Here is a 20,631-nt window from a genome sequence, read left to right on the forward strand (position 1 = left end):
ACAAGATCGAATTGTGTTGCACGTCAAACGATTGATTGTTCCCCATTCTTTCTCCTCCATATATTCGGGCTTTTCTTCCTCAATGGCGATGTCTAGACCTTGTTGGAATAAATCGTCTAACACCTCGCCTTGCCATATGCCAAAATGATCGGATCCATCGAACACCTCCACCGAGAAATTTGCATTTGACATCATCCTCCTCACCGGTCCGGATGAAGAGCTTGATATATCACCTGATCCGTATTTTGGCATTTTAATTCCAACGAACAATATTCAATAGCACGAATTGTATCTTTTCAGCAACGAAACCACCAGGATAACCTCAACCGAAGCTCTGATGCCAATTGTTGGGGAAATCGGGTTATTTACCACACGAACGTAGTTTCAAAAATGACCTAAAATGTCAAGATCAAAACCACCAAAGGTTGCACAGCGGATAAACCTGTCAAACTATTGAATATTGAAACACAATGGAAAAACCGAATAAAAACAATAAAGGAGATAACACACCAAATTTACGAGGTTCGACGAGAATATCGTCTACTTCTCGGGCACCACACCGGATGATAACTTCACTATATCGCAAATATTACAACAAATGGAATTCTTTAGAATTCCCAATGTGGGAGAATGAAGAATACAAGAGGAAGAGAGAACTTGTTTTTTTGGGATGATTTCTAATGAAATACTTAGGCCTATTTATAGTTGAGTTTTAATGACTAAACTTATAAATAACCTAATATTTTAGGATTAAACATGAAAAATAAGTTGGCCACCTACCAAAGAATTTTCCAATGTGTACAAGTTAGCCACCAAATATGAAATTCTCATGTTCAAAGTTTGGCCACCAACCAAGATGAAATTTCCAATTTGTCAACTTAATTTCAAGCCAAATCTAACAATTGTAACTTGGAATATTGTCTTCATGGTGAGATGCACATGGTTAATTTTGATGAAAGCATGATTGCTACCAGTTTTATTATTATATTTCGATGAAAGATATTGAAACTTGATCGAATTCTAATCAAATAACGAACACCAAATTTTAAACCGAGCTCAAGGTTGGCATTTTCAGCTCAATCACAACGAAGGCTGATGATACTGCATCGTCAGTATAAGTAAAAGAACAAGAGAACACCTGTAGTGGGGCACGCCACTAATTTAATAAACCATCATACCACTTAAGGTAGCCTATTACTTCTCTGATACACACAAATAAAATATCAATAATATTGGTAACTGAGCACCCAAGAGAAAGATAGACGGGGGAGTTTGATTGCAGAGACGAGTGGGCACATGTATATTGTTAATACGACAGGCAATGGGGCCAACCTGAAAGCAGCAACAATTCCAAGTAGGGATCTGTTGACAAGTGTTGCCTGTTTCAATCTGTCATGGCTAAAAGATAGAATCATGCCTACAGTGAAAATGTCGCAATATCAACTTGCATTTTGTTGTTATTAATGGCTCGACTGATCAATAGATTTGTCGATACCCCATCCTCTCCTGACTCATCACTGTTTTCATTCACATCGCTGATGGTTTTCCTATAGTAAAGTGAAAATCTTTGTCTCCTACTTGGCACCAACGTATGTGCTTGCCAGACGAGCCTTGCACTGAAGAGAAATATTTGTTTTTACAATGGAAATTGGCTTTGTACGCGCTAGCTGTTTTAGAGACGTGGGTCATGGGGTTAAATTCCAGGAACCAATGGATCCCAGTACAGTGGAACATTTGATTCGAGTATCTCGTGAAAGAATCAAAGAATCTGGTTTCATTGGCTGGCCCGACAACTCCAAGTCTCACAACTAAACTTTGCTGATTCTTTCCCCTAGTACGTCTGCGTCACCTTTTTCAGACATTACACTTATTGAACCCGTAAAAAAAATTAATCATCCCTCCAATAACGATGTTTAAAATTTTCAGTAGGGTTGTAGATTTGTTGCTGAGAGGAGGAGAGATTGGACTCTTCCAAAACATAAATGAAAGGGGACCCAGATCCCAAACAATGATGGGATAAATTTGCTGATTATGGCAAGTGTAATTGAGTTGTCATTATGCGTGTTTTGGTGCATAAGGACACCAGCAGTGGGTCATGTGAGGGCTTAATTAGTTGCATCTCTAAGGAATATTTAAATGTGAATCAGCAGATCCCATGGTATTGGATGGTTTTTTTTTCTTTTGATATGATTGCGGCCAATTGATTCTCCTCCGTTCACTTGCTGGGTCTGCCGTAAATGGAATGCAAATAACTGCGTACTATAATATATACCAAAAGTTATGCAGTAACAAAATATGGAAAATAAGTGACCGCCCTGTTAACAAAGCATAGGATACTGATTAACAAATATGGATCCATATATTAGGTACACAGATTTGGTTCAGGGAAGGGGGTCCATGGGGCAGGTCCGGTCACTGCGAACCCGTGTCCCACCCCCTTCACAATAGAAACATGTTTTATTTTCTACAAGTCGATATTTTACAGCATGCTATTTGATATTCATTTTATTTCCTAGTCGTTAGTCCTTTTTACCGAAATATAATATTTTTTAAGATTATATATAGAATCGATATTTAAAATAAATTATTTATAATGAATGAGTAATAAAGCCGCAAATTCAGTAAAATGCATTTTCAATTTAAAAAAATTGAATAAAAGTTAATCAAGAGATTAATATTTTCACATAAAACTAATAAAGAGGTTTAATGTTACATAACTAAAGCATTAATCTTACCATTTAATAAAAAATATTTTTATTAAAAATATGCATAATTAAAACATTACTTATAATATAATTTAAACTTAAAATCTATTGATAATTAATTTAAACCTTAACTACGAAATTAAAAATACACATTTTAATGTTTTTGAAAAATACGACTAACTTCACGTTTCTTTTAATTCAATCAACAGAATATGTTTTGGGTATCAAATCAAAATTTAAACAGTGTCAAATAAATTTACCTAATAATTACTTACTCACGGTATTTATAATTATATACAATATCTTTTTTCAAAAGAATCAATTCCATGAGCATAAATATATTATTTGATATGAGTAAAAATTTCAAACTCTTCCATAAATTCATCTTAAAATCAGGTAAAATAAATTTAATAGCGAAATTTTAAAAAATAAACTCAAGTACATTTTGTGTGTGTGGCAAAACAGGCCTAATATTGGACTTTAAATGTTTATGAATTTGAAAGGGTGGTTAAGTTTTTTTCATTCACTTCGGGGGGGGGGGGATTGTTAGTTTGAATTAAATTAATATTTATAATGATTAATTTATTAAAAATATTTTAAAAATCATATTATTGTACCAAAAAGGCCCCGCACATTGTATGTTTCTATTGTCAACCGCTAAATGTGGCAATCACATCAGAGACTTTTGCTTTTCGTAACCCTCATCCACAAGTGGGATTAATTTAACCTTTAAACCACCCAAATTAAATAAAATATTAACAAATTATATAAACTTATATTACCTCTGCTAAACCATCAATCGTGGAAGGCCATTAGGACAATTTTCTGCCCACAACCATCATTACTACATTAGTATCTTCCACAAGCAATTTTTTTAACTTAGCCATTTGCTACGTGGTGTGTTGTGGATGCGACACTTGGGACCCAACTTACGCAGTTATACACGTGTTAGAACACGGGGTTAGTGTCAGCATCTACGTGGATTGAGGGCCCCATACTTTTAGATGAAAAATTGATGCAGTCAAAAAAGATGGAGGGCTCCACTAACAAAAGAGGTGAATGGAATCTGACGTGGATATATATATCAACGTCATCTGAATATTTTATCTGGAAAAATGCGTATTGCGTGCCTACTACACGCTTGACGCTTCTTAGTTAATGTTAAGGAAGTCTCACCTTGATAGGATAAATCAATATTAAATTAAATAAACTCTCAAAACTTAATAAATCAAATACTAATTAAATCAAGAACTTAAATCGATTCATTCGTTTAATTCGTTTAATCAACCATGTAATCTCTAAAAACGTAAGCACAAAATTTATTGGTAAAAAGAAGAAGAAAGAAAAGCAAGAAAAATATATCTGTATAAATACGTGAAGTGAATAGCGAAGTTATTTATAACTTACAAGGAATGATCCAAAATACAATTTAAGTTTGTCGTTTACTTCCAGGATTTCGTACAGCAACCAAGTGTGATGTTTCACACGCTCAGAGAAGAGAGCGTGTGGGACTACTCTTCTTCTTCTCTCTTAGTCCTTTATTATTTTATTTATTTGCCATGGTACAGTTCCGTCTTAATATTGGCATCTCCCATTTTCTCACCGTTGATCTGATTGAAGGTTGTGGGAGTGAGATGAAATGAGGACAAAATGATTTCCAAATTCACATGAAATGGAAATGGCTTCCACTGTCGCATTCCCCAAATGCTATATATTAATGGCTTCCCCCTTCAAAGCCTCCTTATGTTGGAGTCCCTTCTCTAATCGACTCCATTTCAAATTACCCCACCCTCTTTTCTCCATTCCCTCTTAGATATTATTCTTAATTTTCTTTTTTTTAATTCCCTTCTTTAATTTTTTTTTTTCAATTCCTTTTCTCGATATTTGATATTTGGTTTTTGATATTGAATAGTATTTGGTTGTTTGATGGCGAAAGGCCGGCGGTTAACCACCAGCAGAAGCGAGCGGTTTCTAAGAAGCTTTAGCTACGGGTACGGCCAAGGGGGCACTGCCGTTGACGACGCGGAACTTGGTGAGGAAGATGTTTGGCCGATAGGTGATAACGTCGAAGACGGAGACGACGACGGCACTGTCGATAATTCTCGACGCCCGTGGAGCTCACGCGCTGAAGCTGAGAGTAATGGGAATTTGGACGCGAGGGGGAGTTATCGCCGTCGAATTCCACGAGGCGATCGCCACTTGGGTGGGCTGTCCTTGGCTTTCGAGGATTCTTCAACGAAACCTAGGATCGTGCACCAGGTTTGTAGTCAAGACGGCGTGGGGGCAGCAGCTTCTCCACGTGGGCACCATATGGCCACGTCAGCTCCAGTGAACGTGCCTGACTGGAGTAAGATTTACAGAGTTAACTCGGTGGAGTGGGTACATGGCTCGGATGATGGGTTGGATGACGGTGATTCGGAGATGGTGCCGCCACACGAATACTTGGCGCGTGTGTACGCTCAGAGTAAGAAATCTAACGGCGCTTCGGTGTTCGAAGGCGTGGGTCGGACCCTCAAGGGCCGGGATATGAGCCGGGTCAGGGATGCAGTATGGAGCCAAACTGGGTTCGATGGTTAACCAATTTGGATGCAGTATGGATTAATCTTTTTTGTTAATTGGGCAATGATTCGGCTGAGTTGACACAGATGAGTCAACTTGGTGGCGAGGGAGCTCAAGCAGGATTTTGTATTGAGGTGTACTAAAACCAAACCGTGTTATTGGATTGGAAATTGGAAGTTAAATTGTGTTTCAATTTTCTCTAATAGTCATAATTTTAGAACCAAAATAAGCTAAGGAAAACCAAAACTGTTGGACACAAACTTCAATTTTAGGGCATCCATAATCTCACTGGTACAATAACTCCAATAAGCCTTTGTTTGAAAACTGTTCCGCACTTTCCAAAAAACTGCCTCTAATTTGAAGGATACCATTTAGGTCCTTCCAGAACATACTTCTATTTGAAACTATGCTATTCATAAATTACACATACCGAAATTTAAATTATATTTTTCAAATTTGTTTTTGACTCGTAAATTATTTAGCTTCATTGTACTTAACCAAAAATTTAATTACATTTTGTTAAAAAAATCAATTAACGTCAACTTTACATTTAATGCGGACAATAAAAATGATCTTATTTCTAAAATGTTTTGAATGGAGAATACACATTTATGAGAATAATAATCATTGAAAATTAATTATCATAATAATATTAAAATAATAGTTAAAAAGGCATTATCCTTTTTAATCACGTAAAATAAAGATGTATTCAGTTTTGTCATGTCTTGTTAAAGATGCTTTTAATTATATGTGTGTTTGTTTTAAGTGATAAAACATGTCAAAAATTTTATTTTAATTATATGTGAGGGTAAAATGTAATTAACTAAATGTCTTTATCATATATATAAATAATTTTATAAATCTAACTATAATAAAGATTTTTAATGAATATTATTTTCATAAAATAACTAAATTGAATTTAAAATTAATCGTCTATGTCCTTTTAAATATGCTTAAAAGTTATTATTAAGTGTATTAGTTTGCTATGCTAGTTTTCTTTCATTGGTAAGTCGTTGACCTCTTTTTCTTTTTATCTTTGTTGATGGACGACGACACCAATTTTAATATTAGTTGCCGACAACTAGTATTTTTTAATTATCTTTTTATTTTCTCTTAGTTTTTATTTTTATTTTCAATAAGTATGCATATATGACATGTTTTCATGTTATTTGGCCGTTGTTTGCATTTATTTTTAAGAGTTGATTAGACATCACCGTGACTGATCAAGATGGACATATGTGTCTATTTATTATATTGTTGATATTCCCTGCTTGAAACCTCTGATTGAATTTGGATACTTGTTATGTGTTCGTTGATAGTTTTTCACGTCGCTCAAGTTGATTTGCAGTTTGTTAGTGGTCTTTCAATAGTTTGATCTCATTTTGTGGTTTGTTTGCCGATGCGATCAGATCTGTTTGTATCTATCTTTGTTAGAGTTTTCTTGGTTAGATTTTAATCTTTCTTTGTATGGTCTTATGTGATCTTAATTGTTAGTTTTGCTTCAATGATTATAGAAAATTGTCCTAATTATATGCTTAATTTGCTATTATAATTGTAATTCTTTATTGTGATTTAGGATATTTCCTATTTTAAATAAAATTAGTGATTTCTTAAAAAAAATAAAAAGTGTATTAGTAATCTATGAAAAGTTAATTTTATTGTATAATCTTAATTTGATTGACGTTTAATTAATTTACGGCATCAACTTAATAAAAGATATTATTATAAATATAAATACTCAAATGAATAACACATCAACTTAATAAAAGATGTTATTATAAATATAAATACTCAAATGAATAACATGTTGTATGTTTTGATTTATTTAAACTCTTATTTCCCATGTGTTTGTAACAAAATAAGTGTCAATTAAATTATGATTCAATTAATATATTACATGAAAATTTGAAATAATACAAATAACATTATTATTTGATTTACAATATGAATTTTTAGCTAATTCAGTAATTGTGATTCATGACATCGAATTCATTTAACGTTTTTCAATACTGTAATGCAGAGAGAATTGCAAGTGGAACAAAGCGAGTATGAAGGAGTACTTACGAAGAGGGTAAAAAGAAATAACCAAAGCCAAAATTGATGTATGGAAGGAAATGAAGGCAAAATGGATTTAGATTGAATGTGATGGGTGGGGAGAAAATAGGGTGAGGACCCATGATAACACAACTAGACGGCAACAATGCTCCAGGAGAGTGAGAGACAGCGCTTGGGTAGCCAAAGATGAAACAAGAATGTAGGATGATGCTTGAATGGGGCATTTGCCTTTTTGCGAGAATATGACTTTCAAGTCCTCAAATTCTGTAGATTTAGAACCATTGCATCCACTCTTTTTTTCTCTCTTTGGATATTTTGGGGGGCCAGTGGTTGCTCACAATGGGTTATTGGTTAAAGCTGTTTTGTTCTTAGATTCTTTTGTGTGATCCATGCAATTTGACATCACTTCCAAACCAAAAATGAAACAGCAATATCTCTTCTCTATCCTCACAACTCCCCTCTTCCAAGTCTTTAACTTCCTTGTTGATTGGTTGTTAAGATTCGCAGTGTTATTGTCCAAACCCAATATTAGGAAACCAAAAGCTCTTTGGGTTTATCTACAAAAAGTTGTGTCCGTCTAACATAGAAAATTGAAAACGAAATCTTTGCGATTTACAAGAATCTGGGCTCACTGGCTTTGGCCCTTTTTTAACCTTATAATTTGTGTCGGCAAATAACAGGTACTTATCTCGTAGGATGGCAAGCCTATGGGTGATGAAACTCTATTTGGGCTTGACTACCTGATTTAGACATCGTTATTCAAGCTCCGCCCACACACATAAGAGAAAACCCATAAAATCTCTGGCATTGCCAATATCAATAATATTTGCATATTGTAGGTAAGCTTCAGTGTAAACTTTTATTTGAAGGTGTATAGTGTAACTTTTTTGAAGGTGTATGTAAATAAATTTTTAAGGTAAATATGATTAATAAAAGAAAACTGATCGAATAAAATTTAGATTTTAGGGCGTGTAATTTGCAAATCTCAATCCTATTTGTATTCGTCACTTATTAAAGCTCGTATTATAATAGAACGTAACATTATGAAACTTTCAAACACGCTTCACTAGACAAGAAATATTTGTACATCTTCCACCCGTAACACCACCAACTTGCAATTCTTTAGCCACATGGGAGTTTTAAAAAATTAATTTAATTTAATTTATTGTATTAAGAAAATAAAAGTAAAAATTTTACATATCCGTTATTTAAAAAATATTATATTAGCCAAAATAGTTAAATTTAGTTTATTGTGTTAAAAAAACTTAACATATTCGTTGTTTTTTTAAAAAATAATATTAAAATTTTAAATTAAAATTCCGAATCTCTAATCTTTAATTTTTAGATCCATTCTTAACTACAAGATTCGTATTTCATAGTGTTTCACGCCATATAAATTGCAGACGTGTAGCAAAAGAGAAAGTTCAAGTTGATAATAACTCGTTACCAATAATCCCAACTTTAAATAGTTATATAGTAGATGAATGAATGAAATGATATAATTAATGGCCATCACTATCGATGCCATCTCCGTACATTGGACCCTTTGTCCATAGCGTTATAATTCATATTATAGTGTAGGTTTCCTTGACTGAGAGTCGGGTCCCCCCCCCCCCAACAAAATATATATATATATATATATATATATATATATATATATATATATAAATCAAAGACTCATATCCACTCTATGTGTGTATATTTCTTTGATCAACAGAGATTCAACCCAGTTAAATATCCCATTGGCTGGAATCTCTTTACCCAATTTGGTGGACACTTGGAGGGCCATAGTCTCTTTTATATTGTCGTCCTCGGGATGGGTCTTTTTCATAATGACACATATCCATATAATGTGCACTCATCAGCACGATGTCGTAATCGGGAAGGAAGGGGTATTTGCATCATTCATCATAACTATTAAAATCATTTAAATCCATGCATCATACACAATCAACACCATCCTTACATACATACATTACATCATCCATCCTAACATCCACAGCGCCCGTGACTAACATCCATCCTAAAAACTGCAATTGACAATATCAAACCAGTACACCATTATCCATTACTGATCACTGAACAAAAAACAAACTTCACTAGGACAAGAAACAACCATTTTATCGGCCACATACGGCTCTCTTTAGCGAAGAAGAAGCATTTTAGTGAAGCTTGTTTGCAAGATTGCACTGCTTCCTGATCTCACCCTTGGTACCGGTGAGAGGGTTGTTCTCGGAGAGGAGAGTAATGGCCCTGGAGAACTCCTTGAAGAAATAGTCTTGGCTCTTGGCCATTTTCTTCACGTAAGGTCTGGTCCTTTTGTCATAAGCCAGTTGGTGGTCCACAATCAACAAGCCTTTGTTGTCCAGTATGTTTCTGTAGTAGTAGTTGTCCAGAACCATGGGTGTCCCACGGTCGTTTCTCACGTACTGCACGGCCTTGGGGTCTGGGATCTGATCAGGGCACTTATGGAGCATGTGTGGAATATGGTCAGGGTTGAGTGCAGGGTCAACCTCTGGGTACAAACGGTGCACCAGCTTCACACAGTGAGTTCTGCCGACACTGTGAGCTCCTGTTTGCACAATATAGAAAACTAAACTTGAGCCAAAAAGATTCGACAAACATAGTCGCATGCATTATTACTGATGTTCGTGTAAAGGTGCAAAGGTTACCTAGGAGGGCAACAACTCCAGGGGTGTCATACCATGGCGGCAAATCTGTCGAGAACGCCGGAGATGGTCTCATTGTGGTCTGGAAGATACTCCTCCACAACATCTGCTCTGCTCCTTCGACCGTCTCTTCTTCCATGATACTAGGTTTTTGAGTACTTATTACGGTTAAACAAGATCTCAACGCATGAAATTGAAGTTGAAACCTCAGATTCAGAGGACTGAAAAAGCTAAAAGAAACTCTCAACAGAGACAAGTAGTGATGTAAAGAGGGATCAAAAGAAATTTTACCGAAACAATGCCTTCTCTAGCTGACAAAACAAGGATATCAGCGCAAGACACAACTCCAGGACACTCCCTTTCTACAGCTTCTTGATGTTCTCAATGTACCTGAAATTTCTTAGGCCAAAGCTCCTGTCTGTCTCCTCTCAGACAAGCTCCTTCTTGTGGAGTCTAGCAGCAGTGAAGCATCACATGACTAGTCCAAAAAAGAGATGAAAATTAAAAACAGTACATGTTAAGGTATATAAAAGCTATAAACAGAAGTTGAAAAAGACACTGTATGGACATTTACCTGAACAGCACAGTCATGGAAAATGTTTCTCAGCCAAGAAAATGCAGTGTTCTTGTGTCGTTTGTACAGTAGCTTTACTTGCTCTTTAATAATGTCTTCAGCCTGAGGACAAGTATCCTTGTAGAAGTTCATAACAAGACCTGGATCTTCCTCATTCTCTGCAAATGCAGAGGCTGCTGAAAAGCAAAGCAAAGCAAAGAAGAAGAGAGCTTTGGCACCCATATTTTTTTCTTTCACTAAACCAAAGGTCACTGGCCTTGCTTTTGATCTCTTGTGAGATGCTTGCTTAAATAATTCGGATTGTGGTATTAAAAAATAAGTACAGTCACGTGTATTTTTTACACTTGTCCTTAATACTATGCAGCATTTACGAGGTTAGGAACACCTGTAACAGTTAAACAACGGGAAATGCAGAGATTCTTGAGTTAAAAAGAAAGATTGACAGAGGGACCGAGACCCAAAGCCAGTTGATCCAACGGTGTGTGGTGGAAGATCTGGCAATGAAGCTGTAATATTGAAATCCCATGTCAAAATCAAATTAACCTTTTAAGGTAAGTTCCTAGAAGATTTTTGAAACATGGCTGCAAAATATCCGGTTTTGCTGTTGTTGAAAGATGTTGAACCGGGATCTTACTGTTACTCTGTCTCTCGTACAAGATTTGTTCTTTCCATAATCAGTAAAACCTATAAAAATATGCGAAATATTGATGCAAAATTAAGGGTTGATTTGTTAACAGTCCCGTGGGTTGTTATTTACACTCACGTTTGGTCCATGAGGGTTGGTACAAGTGGTTGAGATTGAAAAATTTGAGTTTATAAGGTAAAGTTCGAATTTTACCACATTACTATTAAGAAGTAATATGTAAATTCCTAAGTAATCTTAATTTAATCTTAGGTATATTCTGACCCTGAACTCGAAAACTACTCCTAATTTTTTATGTACATAAAAAAAATACACACATTAGTGATTTGTGAAGGGTTAGTATTTCTATTGTTGCAATTCAGGATCTCAAGGAGTAAGGCTAGATTTCTCATATATATATATATTATATATATATATATATATATATATATATATATATATATATATATATATATATAAAACTACGTATTTAATACTTAAATTATTATTTTTGTTTTGTTTTGGTATCTATTTTTTTTCAAAGTCATACCTAAATATAATTTAGGTTTTATTTTGATATCTCACCGTTAAAAACTTAATGAAACTGCTATACACCTGACACTTTGAACTTTCACATGCATGTCGGTTTCCTACCGTTTTTCCCCATTTGTGCTCGCCTTTATTGAGTTTGGTTAATAAATTATAGTTGAGGGGATAAATAGTAAATTTTGGAGGTTTAGATTGAACAAATAAAAATTAGAGATTTGTATATGGAATGTATCTTTAATAGAAGTAATAATTATGGATAGATGAGGATTTTTTTTTATTAGAATAAAGGCATTTACTGTTTAATAATGTCCCATTGTTTAGATAAAAAAATTACAATAAAAGAGTCAGAATATCAAAACTGAAATTTATGCCAATGAAATCTTTGCAAAAAATAATACCACTCTGGTATGTGAGGATTTTTTTTTAATAATCTGGAGTGTATACAAGATAATAGATGTTCAAAGATTCAATTATTTAATATTCAATGTACATATATTCATGCATTTATCGTGCTCGAACTCAAAATCTCAAAGAATAACAACAATTATTTATCTATTAAATTCGTTTAATTCTTATCCATAAATAAGAGTAATGCGATGTTTCAAGTACATAGGAGATACTACAAAAAAATTTGAAAGATTGGTAGAGATAATTAATAGTAGGGCTGAGAAAACAGATAAGTTAAAAGGGAGTGGTAATAAAATATAAAATTGAACAGGGCCATGAAAAAGAAACAAGGACATTAGATTCGTCTAGATCTTGGATGGAAAGAAGCAACCCACTAGCCTGGGTAGTTCTGCGGTGCGGTACATAAAAAACGGTTAATATACTGTGTAATCGGTTAAACAAGTGATCGGTTAAAATTTATACCGGTTATGTTATATTATTTAACCGGAAATATTATAAAGTACAATAACATACTAGATAGCGCTTATATAATGTAATAGGTAGCGCTTATATTTACCTATTTTATAAGTAAACCGGTATATTTATACCGATAGTATTGCAAATTTACCTATTACATTATATTATATTGACAGTGTCCATACTTTTTATAAAAAGGATCGATACTTCTTTTAAAGTTATGTAATTTATGTTTCAATTTTTTTTAATAGTGTTTCATGTTTCCACCTATAATATTAATTTAATAATTTCATTTGCACAAAAAATTATTTGATTATTTGATATTTTATAAAATATTATTTAGAATTTTAATTTAATAATAATATATCGTAACGTAAAAATAAATCATTAGACGCCTATAATTACTAAATTAATATCTTAAAACTCACTCAAAAGATAACCTTAAATTAATGTTTTCCACAGTGAAAAAAAGTATGGACACTTTTATAAAAAGGATAGACACTTTACAATATAACCACTACCTATTACATTATATAAACGATACCTATTACATTATATAAGCGCTACCTATTACATCATATTTTACCTATTATATTGAAAGTGTCCATACTTTTTATAAAAAGGATCGATACTTCTTTTAAAGTTATGTAATTTATGTTTCAATTTTTTTAATAGTGTTTCATGTTTCCACCTACAATATTAATTTAATAATTTCATTTGCATAAAAAATTATTGATTTTTTGATATTTTATAAAATATTATTTAGAATTTTTAATTTAACAACATTAACCAAAGATAATAATAAATATGTAATATATATGTTTATTGTTTTAATTTAATAATAATATATACACATCAAACACATTCCAAGCTATAAATTACAAGCTAAGGACACTTGAAGAAGCAGAGAACAACTATCCAAGCAATCAAAAACGAGAAAATCCCAACATGATACAACTGAACATATCATATCAATGTTCAAACTCAAGTTGTAGATTTTGATTTCCTTTTGCTTGGCATCATATGAGATTTGAATTTTGATTTCCTTTTGCTTGGCACCATATGAGCTTTGGATTTTGATGAGCATCGGAAGTATTTCGGACTTATGATTTGGGTGGTACTCAGAAGCATTTCGGACTTATGATTTTAGTTGCTATTTGTTTACCACCCAGATCATACGCCCGAAACGTTTCTGACGCTTTAAAGTTGACCAAAAAATACAATGGTCGGGATTTCCCTCGCGTTTAAACGTTGGAAAAAAAACAATGGAAATTAGGAATAATCAATGATAACATGCATATTGGCTTGGGCTAATATTTATAGTGGAGCCGAAATATATATTGAAATTCAAACTCAAATTGAAATTTAAATTCAAACTCCAATTACATATGAAATGAATTTGAAATGCAGTGTTAAATTGAACATGAAAATTGCATAATTGATTCATACTGTTCAAGTAACATGTTTTATGAACCATCAAGCTAAAAGACAATATTGATTGAGTTCAAAGCTGAGTTGTGAGTTGATGGAGTTGTCACACTTGTCACATGGTTGGAATAAAGTAATTTGATTTAATAATTTTATTTGCACAAAAAATTATTTGATTGTTTTGATATTTTATAAAATAATATTTAGAATTTTTAATTTAATAATAATATATATCGTAACGTAAAAAATAAATCATTAGACGCCTATAATTACTAAATTAATATCTTAAAACTCACTCAAAAGATGTATATACCTAAATATGTAGTTAACAAACATACCTAAATATGTAGTTATTGTACATACCTAAATTTAATGATAATATATACTTGTAGTTATTGTACATAGCTAAATATGTACTGCGAATTTAATGTTGTACCCACCCTTTAACTACCACTACCAATGCCACATCCTATTGAAAGCAGCACAACTGAAACATGTTCAAAATGAACCTTTGCTTACATCTCCATCAACTCCTGGAGCACTGAACTTGCACAACAAAATTTTTGCCATGGATAATACTGATGTAGACAATGTTAAGCCAACCGAGGAATGCCATGAAGTACATAATGTTGATGAATCTGACAGATTGGTTGGTCAGCTCTTCTGTTCACGTGATCAAGCTTGGCACTTTTACAAGGGATTCGCACGGGAACATGGGTTTAGTGCACGTAAGGGAACAACACGGCTTGACGTGGAAGGGAATGTGAAGACACAAGAATTTTGTTGTTCCAAAGAAGGTTTCGAGTATCAAAAGTTAATAATGTTGATCTTCAACGTGCTCATACGCCAGTCATAAGAACATGATGTAAGGCTAGAGTCGTAGTTACAGCAACAAATACAAACGATCAGTGGGTTATAAGTAAGTCTGATCAGAAACATAATCATGCATTGTGCACATCTGCTATGACACCATTTATGCGTTCTAATAGAGCTGTAAGTAAGGCTGATATCGATGAGGCAACAACATTGAAAGAGGTCGGTGTTGGTACGTCACAAGTAATGAACTATTTAACGCAGCAGGCAGGGGGCTATCATAATGTTGGATTTACACATAAAGACCTCTATAATGCACTTCAAAGAGGTAAATCAAAGGAAATCGTCGATGGGGATGTGAATGCGCTTATTGCCTACTTTGATTATAAGAAACATGATGATCCCGGGTTTTTTATGACATACTCGGTAGACGAATCGGGGGCATTGTATAATCTTATTTGGTCGGATTCTACATCGAGATCGGATTACACATGCTTCGGTGATGTAATTGCGTTCAACACAACGTACAAAGATAATTTGTATGGTCGACCAATTATGCCTATTGTTGGTGTCAATCATCATCATAACACAATTGTGTTTGCCACTGCCATAATCGCTGACGAGACGTCTCAATCTTTCGAGTGGGTGCTACAGAATTTTTTAGAAGCCATGATGAATAAATCACCTATTTCCGTTGTAACCGATGGGGATAGGGCAATGCAGAGGGCTATCAAATCTGTTATCCCTTATGCTAAGCACAGATTATGTTCTTGGCATCTTTCTCGCAATGCACAAGCTAACATTGGTGACCCAAAGTTTACAGCAGCATTCTCAAAATGCATGGCTTCCTGGTGGACAACCAAGGAATTTGATATTCAATGGCGTTCGATTGTTTCAGAATTCAACGTCCAAAAGCATCCATGGGTGATTGAGAAGGGAAATACACGACACTTATGGGCACAAGCATATCTAACCGGTCATTTCTTTGCCAATATTCGCTCAACACAAAGGTGCGAGTCTATGAATGCTTCACTAGCTATTGCACTGAAACACAAGAAGACATATTTAGATGTTGTTCGTGCAATTGAAGATGGAATTAGTAGAATGCGTATGACCAAGTTGAAAGCGGATTACTTAAGTTCCCATACAAAGCCCTTCCAGATCACAAAACTGGTCGACCTTGAAAGCCATGCCGCTGCGATTTTTACCCGCGAATCTTTTCGTGTGTTCCAAGATGAACTTATACGGGAGACATTGTACCGGATTGAGGCAGAGATTAAGTCCTTATCAGATGAATGTCAACATTATATTTTGTCAAAGTACGTAGAAAAAATAGGAAATTTGAAATTAGTTTTGATTCTCGTACGAAAACTCTAATTTGCTCCTGCAAAAAATTCGAGACCGTTGGACTTCCGTGTCGCCATCAACTTCACATTTTGAAGCAATTGGACTACACATATTTGCCCGGGACTTTGATTCAAAGTAGGTGGACTAATGATGCGAAGGCTTCTGCACCCAGCTATGTTGATTTGAATGTGTCTCCAGAAGTGATGCAAATGGCAAGGTTCGCTGCTCTACGTTCAACGTCAAGTAGGTTATGCTACATTGCATCAAAGACAGACGAGTCTTTCAAAACCGCAAGAGATGATATGAAAAAACTAATAGAAGAATTAGAAAACTCATTTGGTTTGAATCATTCAGTCAACCAGAGCATTGTAGTAAACAATGTTCGTGACCCTCAACGAAAACAACGCAAGCGAAAAGAAGTGCCGAAGAACAAGGTCGAGAAGAAAATTAGGCGATGTGGGTACTGCAACGGTGAGGGGCATAACAAACTAACATGTCCTCAAGTCAAGCTCAGTTTGAGTACAAGCACACAGCCTACATCAACTGATTTTTTCGAAGACGGAATGGAATGACAACGATCTCCATATAATATATCGTAAGTATCAACATGACTCCTATTGTATGTACATATAAATATTTTGAATGAAGGAAGAAAAACCGCGTTACTTAAAATTACCGACACTTTTTTAAATGGTATCGACACATTTTTCTTCCAATCTGGACATAAAGTACCGACACAATATTATAAAGTGTCGATATAGGTTGTAGACCTATTCGCTCATAAAACCGGTATATTTATACCGGTTATATTACAAAATTATCTATTACATTATAAATCTGGGTTCCGATGTGTAAATGTCGATACTTTTTTAAATCGTATCGACACATTTTTCTTCCAATATGGACATAAAGTACCGACACAATATTAAAAAGTGTCGATATAGGTTGTAGACCTATTCGCGCATAAAACCGGTACATTTATACCGGTTATATTACAAAATTAGCTATTACATTATAATTATGGGTTCCGATGTGTAAATATCGACACTTTTTAACAATGTATCGACACATTTTTCTTCCAATCTGGACATAAAGTACCGACACAAGATTAAAAAGTGTCGATATAGGTTGTAGACCTATTCGCGCATAAAACCGGTATATTTATACCGATAGCATTGCAAATTTACCTATTTTATTATAATATGTTGAAAGTGTCCATACTTTTTATAAAAAGGATCGATACTTTTTTTAAAGATATGTAATTTATGTTTCAATTTTTTTTAAGTATGTTTCATGTTTTCCACCTACAATATTAATTTAATAATTTCATTTGCACAAAAAATTAGTTGATTGTTTTGATATTTTATAAAATAATATTAAGAATTTTTAATTTAATAATAATATATATCGTAACGTAAAAAAATAAATCATTAGACGCCTATAATTACTAAATTAATATCTTAAAACTCACTCAAAAGATAACCTTAAATTAATGTTTTCCACAGTGAAAAAAGTATATACACTTTTATAAAAAGGATAGATACTTTACAATATATTAAAAAAGTATAGACACTCAAATGTATATGTACACATAGAAGCAAATATGGAATAATTAATGAAAATATACACACAATATAATCACACCAAAATATAAATACACAAGAATGTTCAAATAAAGTACCGACAAACAAAATTAATTCGATGAAAAATTGTTATTTCTAACGAAGTCCGGAACATTAGAGGCCTTCAACAAATTTTCCAAATACTCTCGTATGTTTCCGCCTTTTTCTGAGGACATACATAAATAATTTCAATTATCAAACTAATGAGGTGCAATTTTACTAACAATAAACTAAATTCGCATAAGCATGAATAAATTTGTGTCATACCTAGAGCATTGTCGTTCGAATGGGAAGCAGTGTCAAAGGTATGTGGACATATGTAATTGTATTTCTATATAAACACATAAGTTGTTAAAATAATCAATGTCTGAACACCTGTTCAACTGGAAAAACATATTGCATAAATGCAACTTACCAGATTATAAATCATTTTTCCGCTGAATCATCGACCAAAAGTGTATTTAGCTCGTTAAAATCTGGACACGCGTTCCAAACATCATTGAGATCTTTACAGTAGGTAACAGAATCGTATGTTTTGCATTTTTTTAGATCCTGTTCACAAACAGTCGAACATAAATATGTAGGAATCATAGACAACGAAAAGTCAGCAAACTGTAATGACATTCATCTTACCCACACGAATAGAAAATGCTCGGAAAATACAGGTAGTTTCTCAAGTGCACGGTCGACGTTATGTCTGAGATTGTAATCAAGTTTGAATGTTAACATTCAAATGTATATTAACGATTTTGACTACAGTAATTCAATTGCTTCAAACATGTTCTAACCTCATCTTTGAAGACCAAAGGGCAACAACAAAATTGTCGACACAAAATTGCATAAATTCAAATAATCCTCTTCTGAGGACAACATCTACAACATGAAGAAAATGAGATTAAAGTTCTACGCTTGTATGTTAAAATAATGGATACAAAAGAATAGAATTAAAACCTGCAGGCAGTCTTGGGATGTAGGCAAGGACACCATTGAGATCAAAAATTAAAAGTTTTCTTGAAGGCGGCGTTGCAGACACGATATACTTGTTTGGATCATCATCTTCATCATCATCATCATCATCGTCATCATCTTCATCGCCAGCTTCATCGTCATCTTCATCGTCATCTTCATCATCAGCTTCATCTTCTGCGACCGCTTGGTTGTCCACATCTGTTAAAAGAAAATAAAGTTCAGAACGTGTAAATGTTAAGAAACATAGATAATGCATTACCTAACTCGTTTGATGTCGTTGACGTAATTCGTTATGCAACATGGAGACTTCACGTTGCAATGATGAAATATCGGATCGCATTCCACTCACAAGGGAATCAATATGCTCCCGAAAATTGACCATGTATTCCATCACGGTCTTAATTGTGACATCCTCTGCAACTGGAGCTTCTTCCATCATTGCGTCTCCACTTGGTTGCTCTTCTTCATGGCCAACGGGGTCCATTTCCTCCCTCTCTTGATCTAATCTGACCTCCTTGACACGCTTCCAACTGAGTTTTTCAACAAAATCATATCCCGCTTTTTTAATAAATACCATGTCAATCTTGCGGGTTAATAGAACAGGGGCGTCATGCGAAAAATCAACTTCCTTCTTCTTCAACAGATGGGTGATGACACATCCATATGGTAGTGTAGTTGAAATTGTTGCTCCCTTTGTGACCATATATACAATTGTATTAAATATGAGTTTTGCAATGTTTGGAGCCGTTTTGGATTTATACTTTGCTATCCACCAATAATCGCTGTCTCGAAGCGTTGAATGTTTTCCCCCACTAGGCCGGATATACCATGTGATCATTTTGTGAAACACTCTCGACTCTACATCAAGGTGAATTGGGCTATTTCTAGTAACCCGTTTAATTATAGACCAATCTACACCATTTTCATCTGAATCCCCTGTATTCGCTACACCTAAACCCTCCGCAATAGTTTCTGGAGATATATATATATCCTTCCCCATGACATGTGTATTAATTCCTATTATATTAGTCTTATTAGGCTCGTGCTGTAAGGAAGCATTGTTGTAGAAGACTCTAACTAGGTTGGGATAATATCTTGGTTCTACACCAAGGAATTCAAGCAACCCCAAGATGTAAATGTGGATTTAATACTAAATGCATATTTATCATCAAACAAGAAACCCAGGTCAATGACACGTTCGGGACGAATCTTCCTTACTTTAAAACTCGTCTGCCATCTTTGTTTCTCCATGTCGGATCTAAAGTTCAGAGTTTCGAAGGACCTGATTTTCTCAGAAGAATCGTTTGTTACAGAAGGAGGTGGTTGAGAAGAACTGGGTTGAGAAGAGCTTTGAGAAAGACCTCGCTTCTGACGCTGACGTTTTGGAGCCATTTTGGTTGGATGCTATTACAATGGAACACAAACACATTCAGGAAAAAAAACTCCAATATAGAAATTAATCAAACCCATAAAATATCGATAAATTTACCTGAATATCTGATCGTCACTTATGATAACGGTAGAAGAAAGAGGAAGAGTTATCTTCTGCCTGCTTGCCTTTATGTTTAGGGTTTCTCGATTAAGAGTACTATATATAGTAAACGGTGGAAAAACACTTGATATTTAAATTAGTATCGACACAAACTAAAACGTGTCGATACATTATTTAGACATATTCTCTCATAAAACCGGTATACTTGTACCGGTTAGATTGAAAAATTACATATTACATTATACTTTTGGGTTCGATGATTTTGGGATGGACACTTTTTATATATGGATCGACACTTTATGGGTGCACCCTGTTTTCTATTCATTCTGAACCAAAAATATCGACACCAACTAAAAAGTGTCG

At 34.2% G+C, this 20,631-nt stretch overlaps 1 protein-coding gene, 1 long non-coding RNA gene and 1 pseudogene across 2 annotated transcripts; 2 read left to right on the forward strand and 1 right to left on the reverse strand.

Annotated features, from left to right (window-relative positions):
• The first annotated feature begins 4,272 nt into the window (after positions 1-4,272).
• LOC120190662 lies at positions 4,273-19,766 on the forward strand. The gene is made up of 3 exons (XR_005522632.1): positions 4,273-4,395; positions 7,574-7,585; positions 19,755-19,766. It is a non-coding gene; the product is annotated as an uncharacterized LOC120190662 (long non-coding RNA).
• Positions 4,549-5,457, forward strand: LOC120190660. Its single transcript, XM_039193716.1, has one exon. It carries the CDS (start codon positions 4,632-4,634, stop codon positions 5,280-5,282), a length of 651 nt encoding a protein of 216 aa, XP_039049647.1. The 5' UTR covers positions 4,549-4,631; the 3' UTR covers positions 5,283-5,457.
• Positions 9,215-10,829, reverse strand: LOC120190661 (annotated as a pseudogene).
• Positions 19,767-20,631: the final 865 nt, after the last annotated feature.

Source organism: Hibiscus syriacus, unplaced genomic scaffold (genome assembly GCF_006381635.1).
Source record: "Hibiscus syriacus cultivar Baekdansim isolate YM2019G1 unplaced genomic scaffold, ASM638163v2 tig00116962_pilon, whole genome shotgun sequence".
Taxonomy (NCBI): Eukaryota; Viridiplantae; Streptophyta; class Magnoliopsida; order Malvales; family Malvaceae; genus Hibiscus; species Hibiscus syriacus.